The following is a 20895-nucleotide window of genomic DNA, read 5'->3' as shown; positions in this document are numbered from 1 at the left end:
TTTAAAAAAGTTTAAAATCATTGTAGATATAGAAACTAAGGATTCTTTCTGTGCAATTCAGTAAAAGCTAATTAACTTGCAGTTAATAGAGGAAAAAGTATTGGTTTTCTCTGTGAACAGATATATGTAAGATAATGCACTAATAATGGAGTTGGAGGTGTCACTGCAAGTGGGTGATCCCATTGATTTCATTGAAACAAAAGAGCTAAAAGTAAAAACAAATTTCAACCTGAGATACTGGCTCATTACCAGCAAATTGATGGAGCTCTACGTTTACTTGCTGGCATAATTTACCAATTGTAGACTATGTAAGCAGGCACAGTGGTAACATTGGCTAATTTTATGCTCAATGTGAAATGTTATAGCTGGTCAGATGGATACCATAAGAAATAATTAGAGTCATTACAAATAATGGGCTACATCTGCAGTAATACATGCTCTATTCTCAGTCCAGAGGTTTCTAAGCAAAATTAAATTAGCTCATGTTACCACACTGCTGCATCATATGCTCCTCACATCCTGTGAGTAAACTTCTCTTTCCATTTCCATACTGCCAGCAAAGTTTGTGCCCCATGCAGAAAAATCCCTTGTTGGGGACAAGAAATTCTGAAGCTTGAGGCCATTCCTTGTAGGAAAAAAAAAAAAAAAAAAAAAAAGAAAAGAAAAAAAAATCAAACATTCTAAAGTGGCAGTAATAGGTCCCTAGCTGCTGTTATCTCCTTTTGTATATGAAAGATCATCCCTCTGCTGTGCTGCAGCCTTTGATACCAGCCATACCAGCCCCAAATTGCAAGTCCTGTTTGCATCAATGCTGGGCCCAAGTGAATATTTCTCCCCCTGAACCTTTTTTTTTTTTTTTTAAGAAAATAATGTCCATTTTAGTGGGAGCAAGTGAGCAGCTGCTGGTGGTACTGCTTCATGTGTGAAAAATCCTCTCTTCTCCCCAGTTCAAAACGCTGTTCATAATAGTAAGGAAAATGATGTGTTATCCAGGAGGGGGTGAGGAGAGGACAGGGACAAGAGGAAATATAATCCATGCTGCTGGAGTGATTAATGTGACTCTTTATGGTAAGGGAAATGAAAACTAGAAATCTGGGTAAGTAATGATCTTTCCAGGAGAATGGCTTTCACTGGAACCACTATACAAACTCATATGCTGAGCTCCTTTAAGTTATTGCTGAAGTTTTCACAGCAGAGCAGGGGTGGCACTGAAAATTTTGCTCCCTTGTTGATTCCCATAAGCTCAGAATTTCCAGCAATAGCAGGAAAGGGGTTCAATGTGAGATGCATACGTGCCATCACCTCTCTTTAAAATGTGAGATGCTTCAGTGATAGGCTTGAGGCAAAGGGCTTAAGAGGCACATTTAGCACTGTCCATTAAGCCTGGTGAGCTGGAGAAAGGCTTCCCCTGCGTACATCATCCTGCACGTTGATATGCAGGCTGAGTGTGTGCAGTGGGAGGGACAAGACTAACAGTATATTTGATGAAGGTAAGAGCCTAATATTGCAGCTTTGGAAAGATCAGTTACCATCTGCCAACCATCTATCTTTGGCTATGGTACTTACCTGGCCTCAGTTATTACAGTATGTAACCGCTTCACAACCACTGATATATTTATCTTTTCATCCTCCCTGTTGAGTTGGGAAGTGCTATTACCTCTGTTGCAGAACTAAGAACTGAGATTAAGGGTCAGATTTGTTATGGCATTTAGGTGCTCAATGGGATTTTCAAAAGTACTCAACACTCGTTGTAATAAGTGGAACCCCTGAGTACTTTGATAGTTCTGAGAATCCTGTTACTTGTGCCATTTCTTTTTAAATTTAGGGCTTACATGGCACCCTGTGATCTGTAGAAAACATTTCCACGTTGTGAGACCATAGGTGGGACAGGAAGAACTTCATGGCAGTGGTAGACAGAAGCTTCTCTTGTCCTGAATTCAGCATGCTGTAACTCTGTGGCTAGCAGTGGATTTACCCCCTTGAACAGCTCTGTGAGAAAGATCAGAATCTGGTCTTGGAAATACTGAAGCAAAAATAAGCAGCACCCATGGTCAATAAGAAGGGCTTATGTGCCAATTGCTGGGATGGAAAATTCAAGAGCAGGAGCAAATAATGAAACAATCTATATTCATGCAGCCACCTTTCCAGCCTACTGCTGTAAGTACAGGCTTACACCTAAGCAGGAGATGTGAATCCTACTGAAAGCTCCAGAGTATCACACTGGAAAACAAATTTTGCTTTTCAACAAATTATCTGTTCATCGCTAAATCATTTTCTTTCATTATTAGTCTCCAAATTGGTTCTGCTCTGGAAGACAGAATTAGGTTTAAAATCTGAGTGTCTCTTAAACACTTGCTCCAAATGAAGGTATTCGGTAAACATTACTCAAACCCCCTGGAGCATAAAGTCCTCAACTGCTTTCTCAGGCTTTGCATAGATTTTTCAGTTCCTGGTTTAAAGACAGGTGTCTCAGGGATTAATTCAGGATATCAGAAAGTAATCAGTTTAAATCCCTTACAATCATATGCCCCTCAAATGCAAAGGAAAATTTTATTAAGTCCTTTCTGTCCTCCTTTGCAGTAGCATAAACTGGGACAAAAGTCCCATATGTAAGAGAGAGAAGAGTCAGACTCCAAACCAACGGCACAAGTACTAGACCATGTGGGCTGCAAGCCGAAATTTCTCAGTACTGGAAGAGCTGCACTTTGCTGTTATAGTATTTGCACTCATTTCCATAGTTTTAAGGTTCTAAAGCCTTTGGGCTTCAAAATTATATTTTTAACATTAAAGGACTGAGTTTTGGTTAATTCAGCATGTTGGTAAGATTGCAGCTGTCTGAGCTAGTGATTTAGGGTGACAGAGAGGGGGTCAGCTCAGCTGACTTTGGTGCTGCAGGGTAGGTTACGGAGCAGCACCCCAGCATTGTGTACTTGTCCTGCATGACATCATGGACTGTTGGGGGTGCTTGAGAGGGTCATTTGTGCCTCCATGATGTAAAAAGTTCTGGAGGGGTTAGGATGTGTCTAAAATTGCATGGGTTTTCATCATTGTTCGTGAGACGTTGTTATTCTGCCTGTAGGTTTGCAATGAGTGGAGGTTGGAGAGCAACTCACTCTCTTCTTTAGGTATGAAAAGAGAATAATACTTTGGAATAATGTTTTCTCCCAGGTACTTGGTAGCTTGTTCAAAGCATGAATTTAACTTGCTTTGATGTTAAGGGGACTTGTGTGAACAGGAAATAGGCAAGAAGGTCTTATCTAGGGTCTCCCTCCACCATGGGAAGACATTGACCAATTTTCCAGCCCTCTGCACTCTCCAGTACAGCAGTAGAGTGGGACTGGGAAGCTGCTCCTACACAGACCAGGAATTGAGACCTGCTGCTGCACATGAGTGCATTTGCACTGTGGTGTCTGAACATTCTTGGATTTACAATATTTATTTCTCAGTGGGCAGAAGAGCTACAAGATTAGCAGATGAACAAATATATTGAGACAGCCAAGATATCAAAGAAATTGGAGTCACTAAGATGTCAGAGAGCTGAAGAGTCACCTGGCCATGGCTCCTCAGAATTATTTTATCCTCAGAGTAGCTCAGCTGCCTTGGGGTTTGGACACATCCTCTGGTGAATTAAACAGCAGTGACTTCAGATGTTACTGGCCTCAGCTGCCTGCTTCTCCTCTGGAGGACCCAGCCTCTGGAGCAGAAGCTGCAGGACCTGCATCCCAGCCACTGCAGCTCAGCTCCTGGGCATTTAGTGCAAGTAAACCATCCTTTATTTTTCAGGGTAGACACCAGCTTGTGAGCTGCACCAACAAGCATGAGAATATACTGTGTTCCTGGGCAGAAATCTCCAGGGAAGATATGGGGCAGACAGCGTGTTAAGGCACCATAATGAAAGCTACCAGAGTGCATGTGCCAAAGCCCTGTGGCTGTGCACTGTGACTGTTTTTACCATAAAGAAATTCTAAGAGATATTGGAAAGGCCGCTACTGCAATTGGAAGGTCAGAGGGAATCATAGCCCAGGGAGCACCATTTAATGTCAATCATTCTTTGCAAGCTTTTTCTACTCCATGCAATCTGCAATTCAATCAGGAAAAAAAAAAAAAAAGTGAGTCACAGCAGTCTTCACCTTAGGTTTCTCATACAGGAACTAGCCTGTGTTTCCAGTAGAGGGATCAGAAGAAGGTTTATGTAAGATGCTGCTTCCCTGCAGAGTGCAAACCAAAAGGAGCTCAGAGAGATTGTTCGGAGGCTGCTCACCATGAGATCATGCTCACTCCTTGGGCTGCCCATGCCTCAGTTCTTCCCTGAAATTTAGGTTTAGCTGAGTCAGCCAGGAAATTATGGATGAGTTTGGGGTCTTGAGGGAAAGATGTTCAAAAAGCAGCAGTATGAAGACACCAAAAAGAGAGAAATCCTTAGCTTGAGAAGTGCCAGACTCAGGGAAATGTGCCTTTGTTTATTGAACTGTTGCCTGCAATAAGAACAGCATTTCCTCATCCTCCCATGTTGTCTCAAAACCAGCAGGAGTCCATTTAAGAATACAGTTACTTGCACAAATTATTGTACATGAAGAGTAGAGAAACAGCTGAAGAGCCTCTGCAGTAAGACAAGCAAATCTCAAAAGCTGCCCGAGCAGGGCTGTCTGCTGCCCTGGGCTTCAACTTCCTCAGTGCCTGCCCAAGCACCCAAAGCAGGAGCTTCTCTTCCAGTTTGCCTGCCTGCTTCACCTGGGGAGATAATTGTCTAGATTTTGTGATGGTACAATAAATAAATGGTGATAAAATCAACTAAGAGGATATTCCCAAAGAGTGAGAATTGGTTTTTATTATCATCATTTTCAATATAGGAAGTAATAAGAGACTGTATTATAAAGAAGAGAAGATACAAGTATAATAAAAGACCTATGAATGGGTAATCAGCAAGGAGGGCTGAACCTTGTGCTTCTACATCTTGGAGCATTAACCCCAATTGCCTGAACTGAAAGGTCTGGCTGCGTTAGACAGGGCTGTAACAAGGTTCTCAGACACCTCTGTGGTGTATCCACAGTTAGGAGGGGTCAAAGCACTGCACAGAGGGGACATGGCTGTGAACAGTAGTACTGGAGCCCAGGAATTTTGGGGTCTTCATCAATTTCCTTATGTCTTTAAATCTTTCCAAATCTCACATTAAAGGAAGTCAGGAGAACTAATTTGTTCCTGCTTTAACAGTGGTTTGAGGAAGAAAAGTGCTTGCACTCTGTGTAGTTATGCTGCTTTGCTAATACCTCCCATTAGCACTGATTAGTTAAAATCTGACCTTGCAGATGAACAAGCTGATCATTGGGGAGCTTCATTGCACCCAGCATAGCAAAGTTGATAGGAATTGTCAGCAGACTGGATTTGTGATTTGTTTTGCCACACTCTGCATGAATTCTTTCCACTGACTAAGCCAGGTGCGGATCTGAAGGTCAGGATTTCCTAAGGTGCCACGTGCAATGGGCAGTCAGGCTGTGTGAGAAGACAGCCTGAGATTGAGCATGGACACTCAAGCCACCATGATCTGTAACTGCTTTTCCGTTTCAGGCTGGAGTCACCTACACGTGCACTGGTGATGGAGGCTCCAAAAGGCATCGAGATCAATGCTGAGGCTGGCAGCTTGAAAGCCACGTGCAGGACAGAGCTCAGGCTGGAATCCAAAGATGGAGAGGTAAGTGAAGGACATCAAGCCCTACAGTAGAAACAAACCAAGCCACAAACCTCCTGCAGATCTGTAGCCTTCTGATTCACTGAGCTATTGCATTTGAAACACTGGTGTGAAAGTGGGGCAGCTCACTCTCCTAGCTGTTTCTGCTAGCAGTGATTGCAGGTATCACATGCAAATGAGACTCGCTCTGTGGCAAAGGCTGATTCATTATTTTTAAAGTGGTTGGATAATAGTATCTGTTCAAGCAGATTTATGTAGCTGTAAAATACACAGTGCTCCTAAATTCTGTTTCCTTGTGAGTTTAAAACAAGATTTATTTGGCCAATGTAATTAAATCTTTTATTATACATTTTCCTACAAGATGAGCTTAATTCACCGGTATGAATTGGAAATGCTTTTGTAGCTGACGTTTATATTTGGGGAAGCAAGGGAATGTTAGGAGACAGAGGTTGTTGCACTGGGGAAACTTAAAAAGAGGAAGCAAGAATAACTAAAATTGATAACACAGAGCAAAAGTAGAATAGGTGTTGAGTTAAGCCTCTTCCGGTGTCTCAGAAATAAATGGGCACCTATCACAATGGTGGTAGACACTGGAGGATGTGGCTGAGGAGCTCCTGCTGGGGACCCCACCAAAAGCCTTGGCAGGAGGAGCTTCCCACTGAATGCCAACCTCCCAGCAATAGGACTTGTACATATGCCAGTGTTTTCCTATCTTAGTGTCAGATGTAATACATAGAATGGGATTTTTATTGCAATTCCTATTATTTCTAAACATTTTCCTTTTAAGACATTCCAAGCACGGCCCACAAATGTTAACAAAAAAACCCCACAGCAATAAAAACAAAAACCCTACCTTATATACTATAATTGAAATCCAAGGCATTTCATGACTGCAAGCAGTTGCCTTAATGTTTTAACACTAACTTTACTTTAAAATGCACATATTGTCTCTTTGAGGAGATTAGATGGTTGGATACTTAAACTGGAGACTCTTACTGTAATTGCAAGATAAGAACAAATATGTCAGTCACCCTGTAATATTGTGGCATGCAGGTTACCTTGCTGTGCTTTTCTCAGTGCTGTTAGAGCACTCCCCTGTAGCTGCCTTGTGTCTAAGAGCTGCCGTATGTTCACTTTTATGTTCTGTTTTATAAGGAGAAATTCAGGTCTGTTATGGCATTTAAGTTATTACATAAAAGCATTACACGTATACATAAAATATAGATAAAAGTCAGTGCTGTGAGCCTGCAAGTTTAACTGGCAGTGGGATCAGAGCACCAGAAGTCCCAGTGGAGGAGCAAAGTCATTGGGTGGGTGTGAACTGTTCCCACTCCCCGCTTGGCAGTGGGTACCTTGGGCTGGGCCAACCCAAACATGAGAAGCAGGAAGCTACGAGCCAAGGAACCACAGTGGGTAGGTCAGCAGAAACAAACTGGTGGCTCCAGGTAAAAGCAGATCATCTCCTTACCCCGATTTGTGTCAGACTTTCCCATGTTAATGCACATGCCTACTCAGTTTTTGTAGCAGCCCAGTTGTCCAAAGGAAGCTTCTTTAACAACAAGATAAAAAATAACTCTCCACTAATTCTCTCTCTTTTTTTCTCTCTCTCTCCCCTGCTCTGACTTCAGATAATGTTGAATTCTGCAAAAATCAAACTACCTAACTTGCCTCAAGGATCTTCCTCTTCTGCAGGGTCCAGGCAAAAAATCTACGAGCTCTGTGTGTGTCCCAATGGGAGGTTATTTCTGTCTCAGGCAGGCACCAGCTCCACCTGCCAGATAAATACAAGCGTCTGCCTTTGAGAAACAATTTGCAGTGGGGCATCAGGCAGCACAAGCCAGTTCTGGTCTCTCAGATTGCAGCTGCCAACTATTTTTACTAGAACACAGAAAGCCTATCAAAGACTTTTTTTGTGTGTGCGCGCGTGTGTGTGAATATATATATAAAAATATATATATAATATATATATATCCTCTGTGTAAAATGATGTTTCAGTACAAGGAATCCCAGGGTGACCCTGTTACATTTGTGTAGCATTTCTCTTTCCCACACCAAAATTTACTGGTACAATCTGCTGAATTGGATTTGTTGCTCCCCTGGCCCCTTCCACATCAATACAGTCTAATGATCACTGCTTGGTTTTGATCGTGATCTCAGAGCAATGGGATTGTTGGCTGGTCAAGACCCTGGAACTGATGTAGACCCACCAATATACAAAGAGGAGAGAAGCATCTCTGATTATTTTTGCACCATTAAATCAGTGACTTGAAAAAAATAAACAAAACACAACAAAATAGCCAGATGTTCTGTACTCATCACCTGAGTGATCCAGGATACCCAAGGTTACATTTTCTTCTAAGTTTCTCTTTAATTTTCATCTGAAGCCCTTCACCTGAAGCATGGCTACCTGTTGGGAGCCATGGGCTGCTCTTGAGCAGTAGAAAAGTCCAGATCTTCTTGCTGGAATAATCCCTTATTTGTCTGCAGGGCTTTGCGACTTGCCTGTGCTTGGCCAAGGATGTCTTGTGCTCTTGAGATGTGACACATCGGCTCCAACCTTAACCTAAATTCATCTCTGTGCTAAAAAAAATTGGTGTTGCATTTAGCTCTGGAAAGGAAGTAAATTGTGAAAGCTGGACTAAGGAAGAAAATCCTGAATCTCCTTAGTTAAGAGGTGTCCTGGATCACACTACACCTTCACCTTTAACACCTTTAATTTTTTAAAGATTTTGATACAAACTGTGAAAATTGAAGATTTGGCCCATACTACCCATACGTAGGTAGTCACTACCTGTAGACACAGAAAATTACCTATTTTACACACAGAAACAGAGACATACATACAAATTAGGTGTGTAATGTAGATGCTATGCCAGAATTTTTGTCACCTTTCTTTTCAGGATATACAGTCTCAGGTCACTCAGATTTGGTGGAAACTGCAAATATCAGAGATGCTGACAATGAAACAGACTTTTTTTAAAGGATTTATAAAGATTGTGACAAAGCCAGATTACTGGAAAGCAAGGGCTTTGGTTGTTAGTTCCTCTAGAATTTAAACTCCAAAAACTCAGTGGTTGAATCTCTTCATGGGTACATTTTCCTTTATATAAGTCCAGGAGTCACAGGCAGGATAAAATGTGAAATCTGATCTGGTAACATTACTTCCACAGTTCAGGTTTTGAAAAATAATAAGAGAAGCCCAGATAATTGAATTCTGACCCATAATAGATCCACATGCATGTAAAAATCCTTGATTTTTAGATACTTTTGCAGTAATCAGTACTGATTACTGCTTACTGCAGAAATGTCCAAGTCACAGTAAATCTCATGAGGACAACAAGGTTTCTAAGCCACTGAGATGCTTTTGCAAATATTAACCTTATGTGCAAATATGAGAGATCTGTGCCCAGCCCTAGTGATATCTAAGCAAAGTTGGTATTCTTCAAGCAATCTTCAAGAAAAAATGTAGCTGACAGAAATACTCAGAAATACTTTAGCCCATTCCTTTTCTACAGATTTCCATGTATTTTTTTGTGGTCTGGAGTGTACCAGGGCTTTTTTTTTCAATGGACAATTCTGGCTTAATCCAAAATTGACTGGATTCAAAGGAAAGATATCTATGCAGTTTAGATTAGATGTCTTGCTGCCTAATAAGGCAGGACTCCCACAAAATTTATTCCTGAAAGAGGATTGAATGATCTACATTTATTCCAGTAATATTTTCTGATTAATTAATGAATTCAAACTATCTGTTAATGAATGATTCCTGTAATTATTATGTCTTGAGTCAATGTTTGAATGCAAAGGGTCACCCAGGGTAACAATTGTATTGGGACACAGGACTATACCATCTCTGTTCAAAGAGGGGAATTGTGCCTATGCCTTAAGTCAATGCACTCAGCAAGGAGAAGCACATCATATTTATCTTGTTATTAAAACCTGTTTATTTGGGGGGAGGGACAGGAGGGTGTCTTGGGAACTGGTTGTGCAACTTAAAACAGGTCTTAATGAAATGTATTAAGACTGTAGGGACACCTAGAGTGATACAGACTTTTATTTTAACCATGTTAAATATAGCAAAATACTGTGTACGTTACCTCTGGGACCACAACTGAAGTCCCATTCATAGCCCTACATTTATTGTAGAGTTTTCTTCCCTGTTCCATTGAATACTGATCACAAACCTTACAGCAAGCAGGGCCCAATTCATAAACAAATCCCCTGGGAGCAGTTGTGAAGACACATGCTACAGGAAGACTACCCTGTGCAGAAAAGAAGTCACATGAACTTACCTGTTCTCCAGAGTGTTAATGCTGGTGAGAAAGGCAGGGCTGGATGCAGGGGCTGACCCAACAGGGATGTGCTGAGTCCTCTTTGCCAAGCTCCACTCCCGAGAGGCCGATGGCTCAGTCCTCATCTCCATGCACCTTCAGGCTTCTCTGCTGAGAATTTCCATCCCAATAGGTTAATTTGAAGTGGCTGATCTTCTCAGCTGGGGTCTTGGATGAGATTGTCACCTTCCCAGGAAGGCTGAGAAACTGCTTAAGGACATTCAGCCATTTATTTTTGTATGAATTTCTGTGGGGAAGCTGTTAGGGAATGACCTTGCACATCTGTGCCATCACTGCAGATGCTTCTCCAAGGTGAAAAGGGTACATCAATTATGTCTACATAAAGGAATTCTAGTTGCTTCAATGTATCTTACGATCATGTTTCTATCTTAAAAGGCATAAAATGATTTGCTGTGTTGAAAGACAAGGTATTGTTGCTGGAAGGATTGACCCTGGGTAGAGACTTGTAAAACATTTGAGCCACAGTTTAGATGATGATGCTGCCCATGCTTGTGTTGGCCACAGGATGAGTCCCCCACTGTGCAGTGAATGGCAAACCAGAGCAGACAGGACTGCATGTCTGAGATGCTGGAGGAAAAACCAGACATTTTGTTGAAAAAGCAGCATGCAAACCCATCCAGGTATCTCATGTTTCAGAGGTTGTTGTGGGGCTGCTGTGGAGTGACAGACTCACCTGTTGGACAACGCAAATGCATGGGAGTCCCTTTTCCTCCTGCCTTGCCCAGAAGTCCCTCACAGTTGATGTACCTGTATGGCTTAGCTTTCCCTCAGTCTATTTAAATTAGAGCATCTCTGGCTGGAATTTCATCCCTATGCTCTACCTGCCATTGGTAACATTCCAAAAATCAAGCAAGGCTTTGTGTGTTGCTTTGTGAATCGGGCCTGCAGTTCAGTTCAATTAATTTGTGCATTTGTTTCCACTGAGCTCAGTGGAAGAGATGCTGATGACTTTGTGGACTGAGCTGGGCCAGGAGCTGGACAGGTGACAATTCAGGCCACTGAGGACCTGACACTGCCAGCCCTTGGGGAGACCAAACTCTGGCTGGGCACTGTGTGCAGGTCTGTGTTGCAGCCAGAGCAGCAACAGCATCTGAAATACTGATGAAGGGACTGGGAAGCTAATGTCAGTATACCTAAGGCAACCATGAATGCTACAGTTAAAGATAAATGTGTTTATGTATTGTAACTCTTTACAGGGCTTTGAGACCTTGTTAAATTTGCTTTAAACATAACACTTCAATCCAGAAGCTGACTGGCAGTGCTCCCCCCTGTACCTTAGCCACAGTGTATGGCCCTTCTGCTGGCACAGGTATGTTAGAATGGCTTTTCTAAAGGAAAAAAGTACTTTGGCATTAGCAAAAGCAGAGATCCAAATACTGATTATACAACTGTATCCATTCTCCATGTTTCTTTGTGGTTTGTTTGTTTGCTTAAACTTTTTTAAGCATATTACCCTGTAGTCAGCAAAATGGGTAGCTTAAGAGTACAAAGAAATGCTAATACTAAAGGAAGTCATCAAAAGGGGAAAATAACTACTAAAATACGTATGAGGCCTCTCCTCAGTAGAAACTCTTTAAAAAACTAAGTATACACAAGAATGATTTATATTTGGTTCTCTCAGTCATGTGCTGTCAAACAGCTATATTTTGAAAGGGTCTGTTGGTTTTTGGTTGTTTTTTTTCCTGTAATCAGAAATATCACATATATGCACAAACAAAAAGGTTTCAGACATAAACCTAGAAGTACCATCTGCAATATACAGTACAGCAAAATGATGTCTAAAAGAAAAAGTCCCTAGAAATTTCTCCAACCTTAAAGAGAGATTCCTGAGGAACTTGAGAAGACATCAGGTTAGTTCACATCATACCTAGTCTGCAAATACAGATGTTCTAAAGAAAATTAGCTTTTGTTGTTGTAAGATGCACACACACAAATACATATATCTAAACTTACATACACTTGTTTCCGACAAAAGCCAATTTTCTTTTTATTGTTGTTATGGCTTTAATTTTCATATGGCAAAAGACAGCAAGACAAAGACCAAAGACTTAAATAAATTTATCCCTTCTCTGGTTACCCTTATGCCTGAAATGCATTAACTTCAATGGTGCTTTTTTGAATGGGGCAGGAAAAATACAGGTACATTACAAAGATGCATTTGAGAGAGTAAAGTGACAGGAAAACTCTAGCTTAGTTAATGGGAAGAAAAGGAAATAATGTGAAAAATCTTTAAATGTCAGCAGAGGGCAAGGTTACCTGAAATTTGAAATGTGAAGAAATAACCCAGAACAGTGAAAGACATCATCTTGGGCTGAAAGTATAAATAAACTGAGTAAATGCTGCTGGCTGTTCACTTACCTGCACTTGAGCATTAGCAGCCACACAACTCCAGTAACTGCTCAGTGAAGATCAACTGTGCCACAATGATTTTGGGTTTTTTTTAAACAAAAAGAGTTTTTGCTTTTTTTCCTTTTATTTTTTAAGGCTGACATTTTAAATTTTGAAATGTCATCATCCAGAATTCACCCCAGCAAGTGCAGGGCACGTTCCTGCAAAGCCTTGCCAAGCACCGGATTGGTGCTTTTTGAATGTGAAAATACCAGCCTTTTTTTATTGCCATTGCTGTTTGAGGAACGCAATCCTGGCAACATTGCCATTTTCCCCATTTTAACCTTTTTCCTCAGTTCTGAAATTGCTGTGTAATATTTGGGTAGCCCAGAGTCCTGCCACACGTGGGGCTGAGTGTGTGTGACCAGCAGCACACGAACCCCCGCGCCTCACTTCTCAGTCCCACATACCCCTCCCCAGACCCAAAATTTACATCTAGCAGTGGCAGGAAGGTGAAATTGGGGACTTTTGGGTAAATTCTGTGCTGCAATTGCAGTGTTTTCACAGCTGATGTAGCTGAGTTTATGGCTGCGAGTTTATGGGTTAAACACTGACGTGGTGCTGATGAGATTATTCAAGCAAGAGTGAAATGAATTAAGCAAGGCAGGTAGGAGAGAGAGGGAAAAAATGGTGAGAGACATCACCCTAATCACAGTCATGCAGGAAACTTCTCTGTTTACACTATTATACTTTAGATTAATAACATCCATTTTACTAAATACAGTACCAATTATGCTTGGTCTTTCATGGTGCACAGTGGAATTAATGTCACTGCAACCACTTACAGCTTGGGCTGCTCAGGATTGCTAGGGTGTTGTTTCCGTCCACAATAACCATAGTGGCTGGGGGCTTGAATGGAAATTATAGTGAATAGCTTGTATTTAGGAAGCTTTTAAGTCTGGTGTGGTCGAGAAGCCCAAGGGTATGCACATACTGCCCTGAGGCTTTATCATTTCAGACTCTCTTGTCCTGCTATTTGAATTGTATTGTGCCCTTGTGAAAAGTGGCACCCTCTCTTTATACAAGAAAAGATGGATATTTAAAGCTGCAGGATTTTTATCTAAACCGAAGAAGAAAATATAATCATTTATCACCATGGAAATTTCCCATCCAGGTCACTTTAAACTATTGGTGTAAGTCACTTAAAAATTATTTTTCTACAAGTGTCACTCCCGTGGGAAGGTTAGGACTGCTGTCACTCCCAGGAAATGTCTCACCTTGTTGCAACTCGAAGCCAGGCTGTGGCTGGGCTTTTCTGCCACCAGTCAGTATGGACAGGCTGCCTGTTCTTTGAGGCAACTCATCTCTGTGGATTGAGTTGCTAGTTTCTAACCAGTATTGAAAAATAGGAAGGTTATGTCTGGTTTATTCTTTCTGCCAGGAAGAGAAAATATCAGAAGGAGAAATTTGTGCAAAAGTGTTACATTTACCTTGTGCCCTGCTAGCAAATGCTTCAGATAAAAACAGGCAGCCTCAGTTAAGGAGTCTTTTCTTCAAAGATTAAAAAGGACTTTTGGAGCCCTTCATCAGGTCCTGCTCAAATGGAAAGTCTCACCATTTCTAACATAGTTGCCATTACAGGAATAGGCCCATTGCAAAGCACAGGTCATGTGCATCTTCCCACGTAGCAGGAATCTTAGATTCCATTGTACTCTCACATTTTTGCCTCATTTAAAAGGCTTAACTGCTGATAGGAGATAAAGTGTTCCAAAGCCTACTACTAAAGCCTACTGCTAAATGCTTTATCACATTTTAAAGCAATGCAGTTTCTTTGTTTGTGGTTTGTTGTGTTGTTGTTGTTTTTTCAATTTACTCATGGCAGAGTCCTTGAAACATCTTGAGGCAGGCTCACACTGGAGAGCAAAAGAAGAATTATTTGTGGGTGGTGCTATTTTTATCAAATGCTGGAATATAGACAAAAAAATGTTGCTGTTAAGAGTTTCTCCCACACATACTTAGCTATAAAGACCACCACCCCCAGCACTATGGCTAGGTTTCTCTAGGGTAGCTGCCTGTAGAGCACAGAGTCAGCATCTCTGCTAAGACAACTTGATAATTTTGTCTTCATCTGTGTCCTCCTCTGGGCTTGTGCACTCGGTATCAGTTCTATTATTGATGTAGCAGGTGAAGAAACCCTTTGGCAGCATTAATGATTTTATAGTGATGTATCTGCAGTCTAAGAGGCATAAATAATGCTGGTAGGTGCTGGTTGCTGTTCTACCAAGCCTTAGGCCACCTTGAAGGCATTGGCACTGACTCCAGCAAATGCAGCTGAGCAGCTCTTAAAGCCACCGCTGCTTTGTCCTGGTAACACCTGCACAGCATCCCAGGGGATGCCCTGGGGATGGTGCCCTGGGGATGGTGCCCTGGGGCACTGCCCCTCCTTGGGAAGCCTGTGAGGTAGGGGAGGCTGGTGGGAAGCTTTGCCCTTTCTTGTTTATATCCATCCCATTGCCAGGTCCTCTGCACTGGCGCCAGCAGCAAGGCAGGATGCCTGCCCCGGGGGCTGGGCTGGGGCAGCCCAGCACGGCCAGTCATGGCACGGGGGGTTTGACTGTACCTGGTGTAAATCAGGACTTGGCTGCATTTAACTCACCATTAGCCTACACCACCTGAGGATTTGGCCCTAAAAATTTAGCACCTTTTTTGAAATCAAAAGGAAGAGTGTGGCTGCCCTGTCTAAACTCCAGCCAGATGTTCCTGGGAGCTGCACAGGACACCAGACCCCTCCTGCCTCTGGGTTTTCCCTGTCATGTAGGAGCAGATAAAGAGCTCAGACCACTGCCTGAAAATAGGGCATGTTCATCCAGCTTGGCTCCTTGTCATCACCACAAACCGTGCTGGGGTTCAGCTGGTGATTTGGTGCAGGAGTGGGAGGACTCTCTGGGACAGCACCAGGGCTCTGCTGGTGTCACTGGTGTTTGGGCAGGGCTGCTCTATTTGCGGAGGGGCTTTCACAGAGCAGGTGCTGCTGCAGGAATCCCTTCTTCTCCCCTTCTGTGGGTTATCAGAGTGAGCACAGAAGTTAACATGAACAGATCCTGCCCCTTCTCAGCAGAGGGCACACCACCATGCTCATAAAGAGCAGATCTGAGGAATTCTATGCTATATTTATTGAAGAAGAGCTCAGTTGACAGCATTCACATCTGGATTTCTCCCTAGATCAGAGTTTTCCTGAGCTGTCACCCAGATCTCAGTCTGGATCTGCTCTATGCAGCAGTAGTTTGGGAGCAGGAAAGGGACCTGCTGGATCTGGCTCAGATGTTATTGCCCACCCCATATTTGAATTAGTTTACTTGTGCATGAATGCCAATAGAGTTGCAGATATTAACACAACAAATGCTCCTTGTAGGTAAACCCAACAGCAAAACAACATTCAGTGTGAGTCAAAGCAAAACCCTGTTCATCTACAGCAGTAGCATAAAAGGCATGACCCATATGCTAGAGCAGTTTTCATCTGTGATGGTAAAATACCTTGTCTGACCTCTGTTCTGATAACCACCAATGACTTTGATTGTGTAAACAGGGCAAAGTTAATTTAAAGTCTTATCACAGTTCTCATTAAGAAATTCAGATTTGTTTGCCTTTTTTCTTTTTAATTTATGTATGTGTGTGGTTGTGTGGGAAAATAGAAAGCTTTTTTTGTATCAAATAACATCAATCCTTGCACACTCTATGCAAATTTTTGTAAGCATTGCAATAATGCTATGAATTACACAAGGAACTATTTTAACTTTATTACACTTTCTGTATAAAAAAAAATTTGTATTTAAATGATTTCAATTGCAATCTTGTAAAATATATTAATAAAATAATGATGATTGTTAAGAAGGAAAGGGATGTTGAGTGTTTTTTTCTTTGGTTGGCTGAGCACAGACTTTTGTGTCTGTAGGACAGAGATAGGATATGTCTGTAGGATGTATCTGTATGTCTGTAGGATATGCTAAACTGGATCACACTAGGGATCCATTTCACAGCATCAAGTCCCTGGACATATTCATGCCAAAAATGCTGTAGAGGATGAAATGAGAATCTCTGCAAATGGCTGTTGGAAGAAAACCTGTCAAAAGAAACCCCCCCAAAAAATCTTTTCTCTGGGGGAAGTTGAGTTACCACCTTGCTTACAGTTTTGTTGAGCCCTTGTCCTAGCTTTAGAGTCCCACAGACAAGAAGTGTTGCAGCCATTGAGGTCCTACCTGAGCATCACCCAGCCCTCCAACAGGATCACTGCTTCTCTCAGTAGAGGGCATCTGGTATTTCTCGTGCTCCAAACCCACAGGAACTTGAGGTTTTCCAGGGGGAACCAGAGGCAGATGCACGTGTCCAGTAAGGAGCTCCTGCCTGTGCACAGCGGGGGGAGCACGAGCTCAAGTCTGCCTGCAAAAATAATTTTAAAAAAAAAGTATAATTAGAAAAAAAAAAAAAAAAAGAAAAAAAAAAAAAAAAAAGACAAAAAAAGACAAAACCAAACCAGCAGCCCAGACCAACTCACAGAAGCCTCTTGGAAACCTCTGGTTGCTTTAACAATCCATCAGTTTTATTTTAATTGGCTAACTAATCAGATGTTCCTGGGTGACTCTGCACATGCCAGGCAATCACTTGTGAGAGCATTTTTCAGGAGCTGGGGTTTAAATATGAATTTGTTCGCCCTGGATTTTTGTCAGTAAATGAGGGCATTGATTGAGGCTCATTATCTGAACGAATTACAAGAATTCAATCTGGATGAAAGGATGTGTGTCCCTTCCAAGTGCCCAAAGAGTGCAAGCCCAGTCCCTGCAGCTGAGACACTGCCAAAGCCCAGGCTGTAGAGAGACTTCTTCACCAGTTTGTAGGGGCTACTGTTTACCAGGCTTCAAATAATTCCACTCAGCACTGTTGGGTGGGCACACACAGCCTCTCTTGCTTGCTGGGTTCTGGACTGCTTGCAACATTGTTAAAAAAAAAAAAAAAAAAAAAAAAAAAAAGACATCAAGACATCTTTCAGCTGAACTTCAGCTGCAGTTCTTGGCCTCAGTTTGGAATTTCTACCAAACAGACAATGAAATAATTCATGAATTAACCCCCATTAAGCAGGATGTTGGCAGGAATTTCACATCCTTCACAGGATCCACAGGAGATGCGGCTCTAGGTGGCTGCAGGGGCAGCACCCAGCAGTGCCAGGGCAGATTCTGTTCCTCCCACACAGGGTCCTGCACTCCACCATCTCGTGATCACTGAAGCCAAGGCTGCCATTGACAGTCACCACTTCAACCAGACACTCCTTGTTGGTGAGCACAAGAGCCAGCAGCGCTCCTCTCCTAGTTGGTTTGTCCACCATTTGTATCAAGAAGTTATCATCAATGCATTGGAGGAACCTCCTGGACTGTGAATGGCTGGCTGTGGAGTCCTTCCAGCAAATATCTGGGCAGTTAAAATCCCCTCATGAGAACTAAGGCCTGTAGTTGCAAGGCTGCTTTCAGCTGCCTGTAGAAAGCCTCATCAACTCCCTCCTCCTGATCAGGAGGTCTGTAATAGACCCCCACAGCTGTATCACCCACACCAGCCTGCCCCTTAATTCGTACCCACAGACTTTCCACTTGCTCCTCATTAGCCCCTGGACAGAGCTCAATACATTCAATTAGTCTACTTCCTACTCTGTAAAATTATAAAACTTCAGCTTTTAAAATCTTGTGTGCAGATGGGTTTTTGTATTTTTCCTCTAAGTCTAGTGCAGACAAGTTGCTGCTGCTGAAGTTCAGTTGTTAAATCAGGGTGATTATTTTCATTTTTATGAAGTGTCCAGAAATCAGTGATGAGAAGTATCTGTTTTAACAGTTTTTCTCCAGTGCTGTGACCTTGATTCTTCTCTCCTTAAACTGAAGAGAAAAATCCTCCTGAATTTAGTGATGAAGGTTCAGACCTAAATAGCTCCAGTGCCAAATGTATCCCAGAGGAAAATTATATGGCCTCATTTAATAGAGAAAAAGCAAGGAATCTGGCCAGCAGCTAGAGCTTGACTCTTCTGCAGTAATTTCAGAATAAAAAGCAGAGTGTAGGTAGTCTTTAAATATTTGATTCACACTATCAGACCATTGTAATATACATTACTGATATGATCTGCACTTTTTAAAATTGGGGTTTGTGAATAGCTCTGCTTCAGGCCGTCACACAACTAAGCTTGTGTATTATCAGCTGTGGTATTTTCCCTTTCACACCTACAGGGACATTTTTTTTTTACCCTACTTGTAGGCTTTGTTTTTAGTCCCATAAGCAGCACAGCAGTGCTGGCAGCACAAACCCACAGCCTCCTTGCTGAGGAATGTTTGTGCCCATCTGCTTTGCTCCATTCAGGGGATGCATGTAGGGAGGGGAAGAAGCACAAAACACCTTTTTTTAAATCTCTGAAATGACCTCTTTTGGCTTGGTTTTCTGCTCCACCCACTGCTGCACGCTGCTGCAGTTTGTGGCAGCTCAGGCTCCTGCTGGGTCTGGATACCCCCTGGGGTTCCTGGTCCTCCCTATTCCTATGCCACTGCCTGCCAGACTAGGAAAGAGAAATATTTTAAACAACAGCACAGCCTACAAGTAGGAGACAATAAGAGCACCGTGCAACTCCCAAAAGCATTTGGGTATTTCAATAAACCCCAGTCTCAAAAGAGAGTTTTTGCAACACAATCAGCTTGAACCATAATAAACAAATTTGAAATTATCATCTGCTATAAAGTCATTAAGACACCTGTAGTGGAAAGACACCTGTAGCGGGACTATCAGGCTGTGACTGTTGTGGGAGCTCCAGGCACAGGCACACACACAATTAACAAAGAAAAAAGAAAGGAGACAAGCACTGTCACTTCCAAGAAAGCCCACAGCCCCCCACCTACACGATGAACTTTTAAGCACAGAATGCAACATCCAATGCATTATTTATGAATTAATTTGCAATCAACAGTTTAGCAGTCAAAGGAAACATGAACCGGCAGCGCAGCCTGGGGGGAGACCTGGGTGTGCTGCTCCCGTGGCAGGAAGGTGGTTAGCAGCACATATGATGAGTTGCACACAAAGAACACTTTAAGATAAAACCGCAAATCCCAGCAAACACCAGCCTGATGCACTAATATCCTGACATACCCTGTGACACCTCCCCCCCGCACAGTGATCCCATGCCAGGTAACACGGGCAGGAGCCACCAGCTGTGGCTGGAACCACTCTGGCAGGAGGAGTCACCCCTGCCTTGCACCTTTTCCCCCTGTCTCTGTTTTTATGCTCAGCTGAAATGAGCTGCTGCTTAAAGGCTAATGATGGGAACAAAGAAATCAGGAGATATAAAGGCCACATCCTGCTTTTAAATTAATTCTTTATAGCCAAACTATAAAAAGGGGCTGTCCCTGCCCAGCACTGGAACGGGCTTCGCACTGAGGGCTCCACATCAGCATTGGCCTTTAGCATGACATTAAATTAATGCTTTTGTGGGACTTTTTTCTCCTCCTCAGCTAGGATCTCTGGTTTGAGTGTGTGGCTGCAGCCGAGTCACCATGCTGAGCCCAGCTGCTGCACCCCTGGTTCCTCTAACACAAACATGGATCACAGGCATAACCTGGCTGGATTCCTGGCAGAGTTGAAAACTGCATCCAGGGGCTCCTGGGTGTGATGTCAGAGCCAGCAGTAGAATGTAGGCAGAAGAAGCTTAGGAGAAGCCAAAAGCAGAGTGGGCAATTTGGCCCAGACAGGGCTGCTCTGGGCTCACTGCAGCTCCTGTGGTGGCCCCTGGCACACTTTTGTTCCTTCCTTTCTCCATTGCCTTCTGGACCTGAAGTTTCTTCCTGTGCTTGGTGTCCATCAAATCAACTGCTTGGGCGGGACAAGACAAGACTGATAAGCACAGTGTGCCAAGGAGAGACCTGAGGGGTTTTTTGCAGGACAAGGACATCATGCATACAACACATACCACAGAGAGGTAAAAGCGCAGAGAGGCTGATGGGGCCCATGTGTCCCAGGGATGAGGAAGGTGGGTAGACACAGACATCAGCTTACCACAGTGACTGATGGATCCTGTCACATTTTACCCTCAACCTTTGTAACAGCTAACAAGTATCTGTCTGAGGTTTGGACGTGGCATTTGCTACTGGTTCAAGAGCTCTCTCCTCATCAGCCAAGGCTGCCCTGTGACTCTGCAAAGTATACATTGTTTTAACTTTCCACGGCATTTGTTTAACAAAAAACAAACAAACCAACACCCAAACAAACAACTCTGATACATAAGTCTTTAGGGTAATTGTAAAACGAGGAAGAAAAAAAAAAAATCTAATTTGATTTGAAGCTCTCTCTGGATGCCCACTGGTAGGGAGCCCAGTAGAGACAAGACATTCTAACCCTCCCTCCGTGCCATTTTAAGACATACCCACTGCTTTGCTCTTTCATTCTTCAAGATGATGATGGGTGACAGCAAAGCTGACAGTAGAAATATTGAAAGCTCTGCAACCCCAGAGCAAG

The 20895-nt window shown here is 42.7% G+C and overlaps 1 protein-coding gene across 1 annotated transcript in view; it reads left to right on the top strand.

Annotated features, from left to right (window-relative positions):
- Window positions 1-7642, top strand: part of SGCD (sarcoglycan, delta (35kDa dystrophin-associated glycoprotein)) — a 195005-nt gene extending 187363 nt beyond the window's left edge. Inside the window, exons 7-8 of the mRNA XM_010002006.1 lie at window positions 5566-5689; window positions 7315-7642. Coding sequence (XP_010000308.1) covers window positions 5566-5689; window positions 7315-7488 — 298 coding nt within the window. The 3' untranslated portion in view covers window positions 7489-7642. The remainder of the gene's footprint in view (window positions 1-5565; window positions 5690-7314) is intronic.
- Window positions 7643-20895: the final 13253 nt, after the last annotated feature.

This window comes from Chaetura pelagica, unplaced genomic scaffold (genome assembly GCF_000747805.2).
Source record: "Chaetura pelagica isolate M959 unplaced genomic scaffold, ChaPel_1.0 scaffold356, whole genome shotgun sequence".
Taxonomy (NCBI): Eukaryota; Metazoa; Chordata; class Aves; order Apodiformes; family Apodidae; genus Chaetura; species Chaetura pelagica.
Note: the sequence above shows the minus strand (reverse complement) of the source record. Positions and strands in the feature narration are given on the sequence as shown.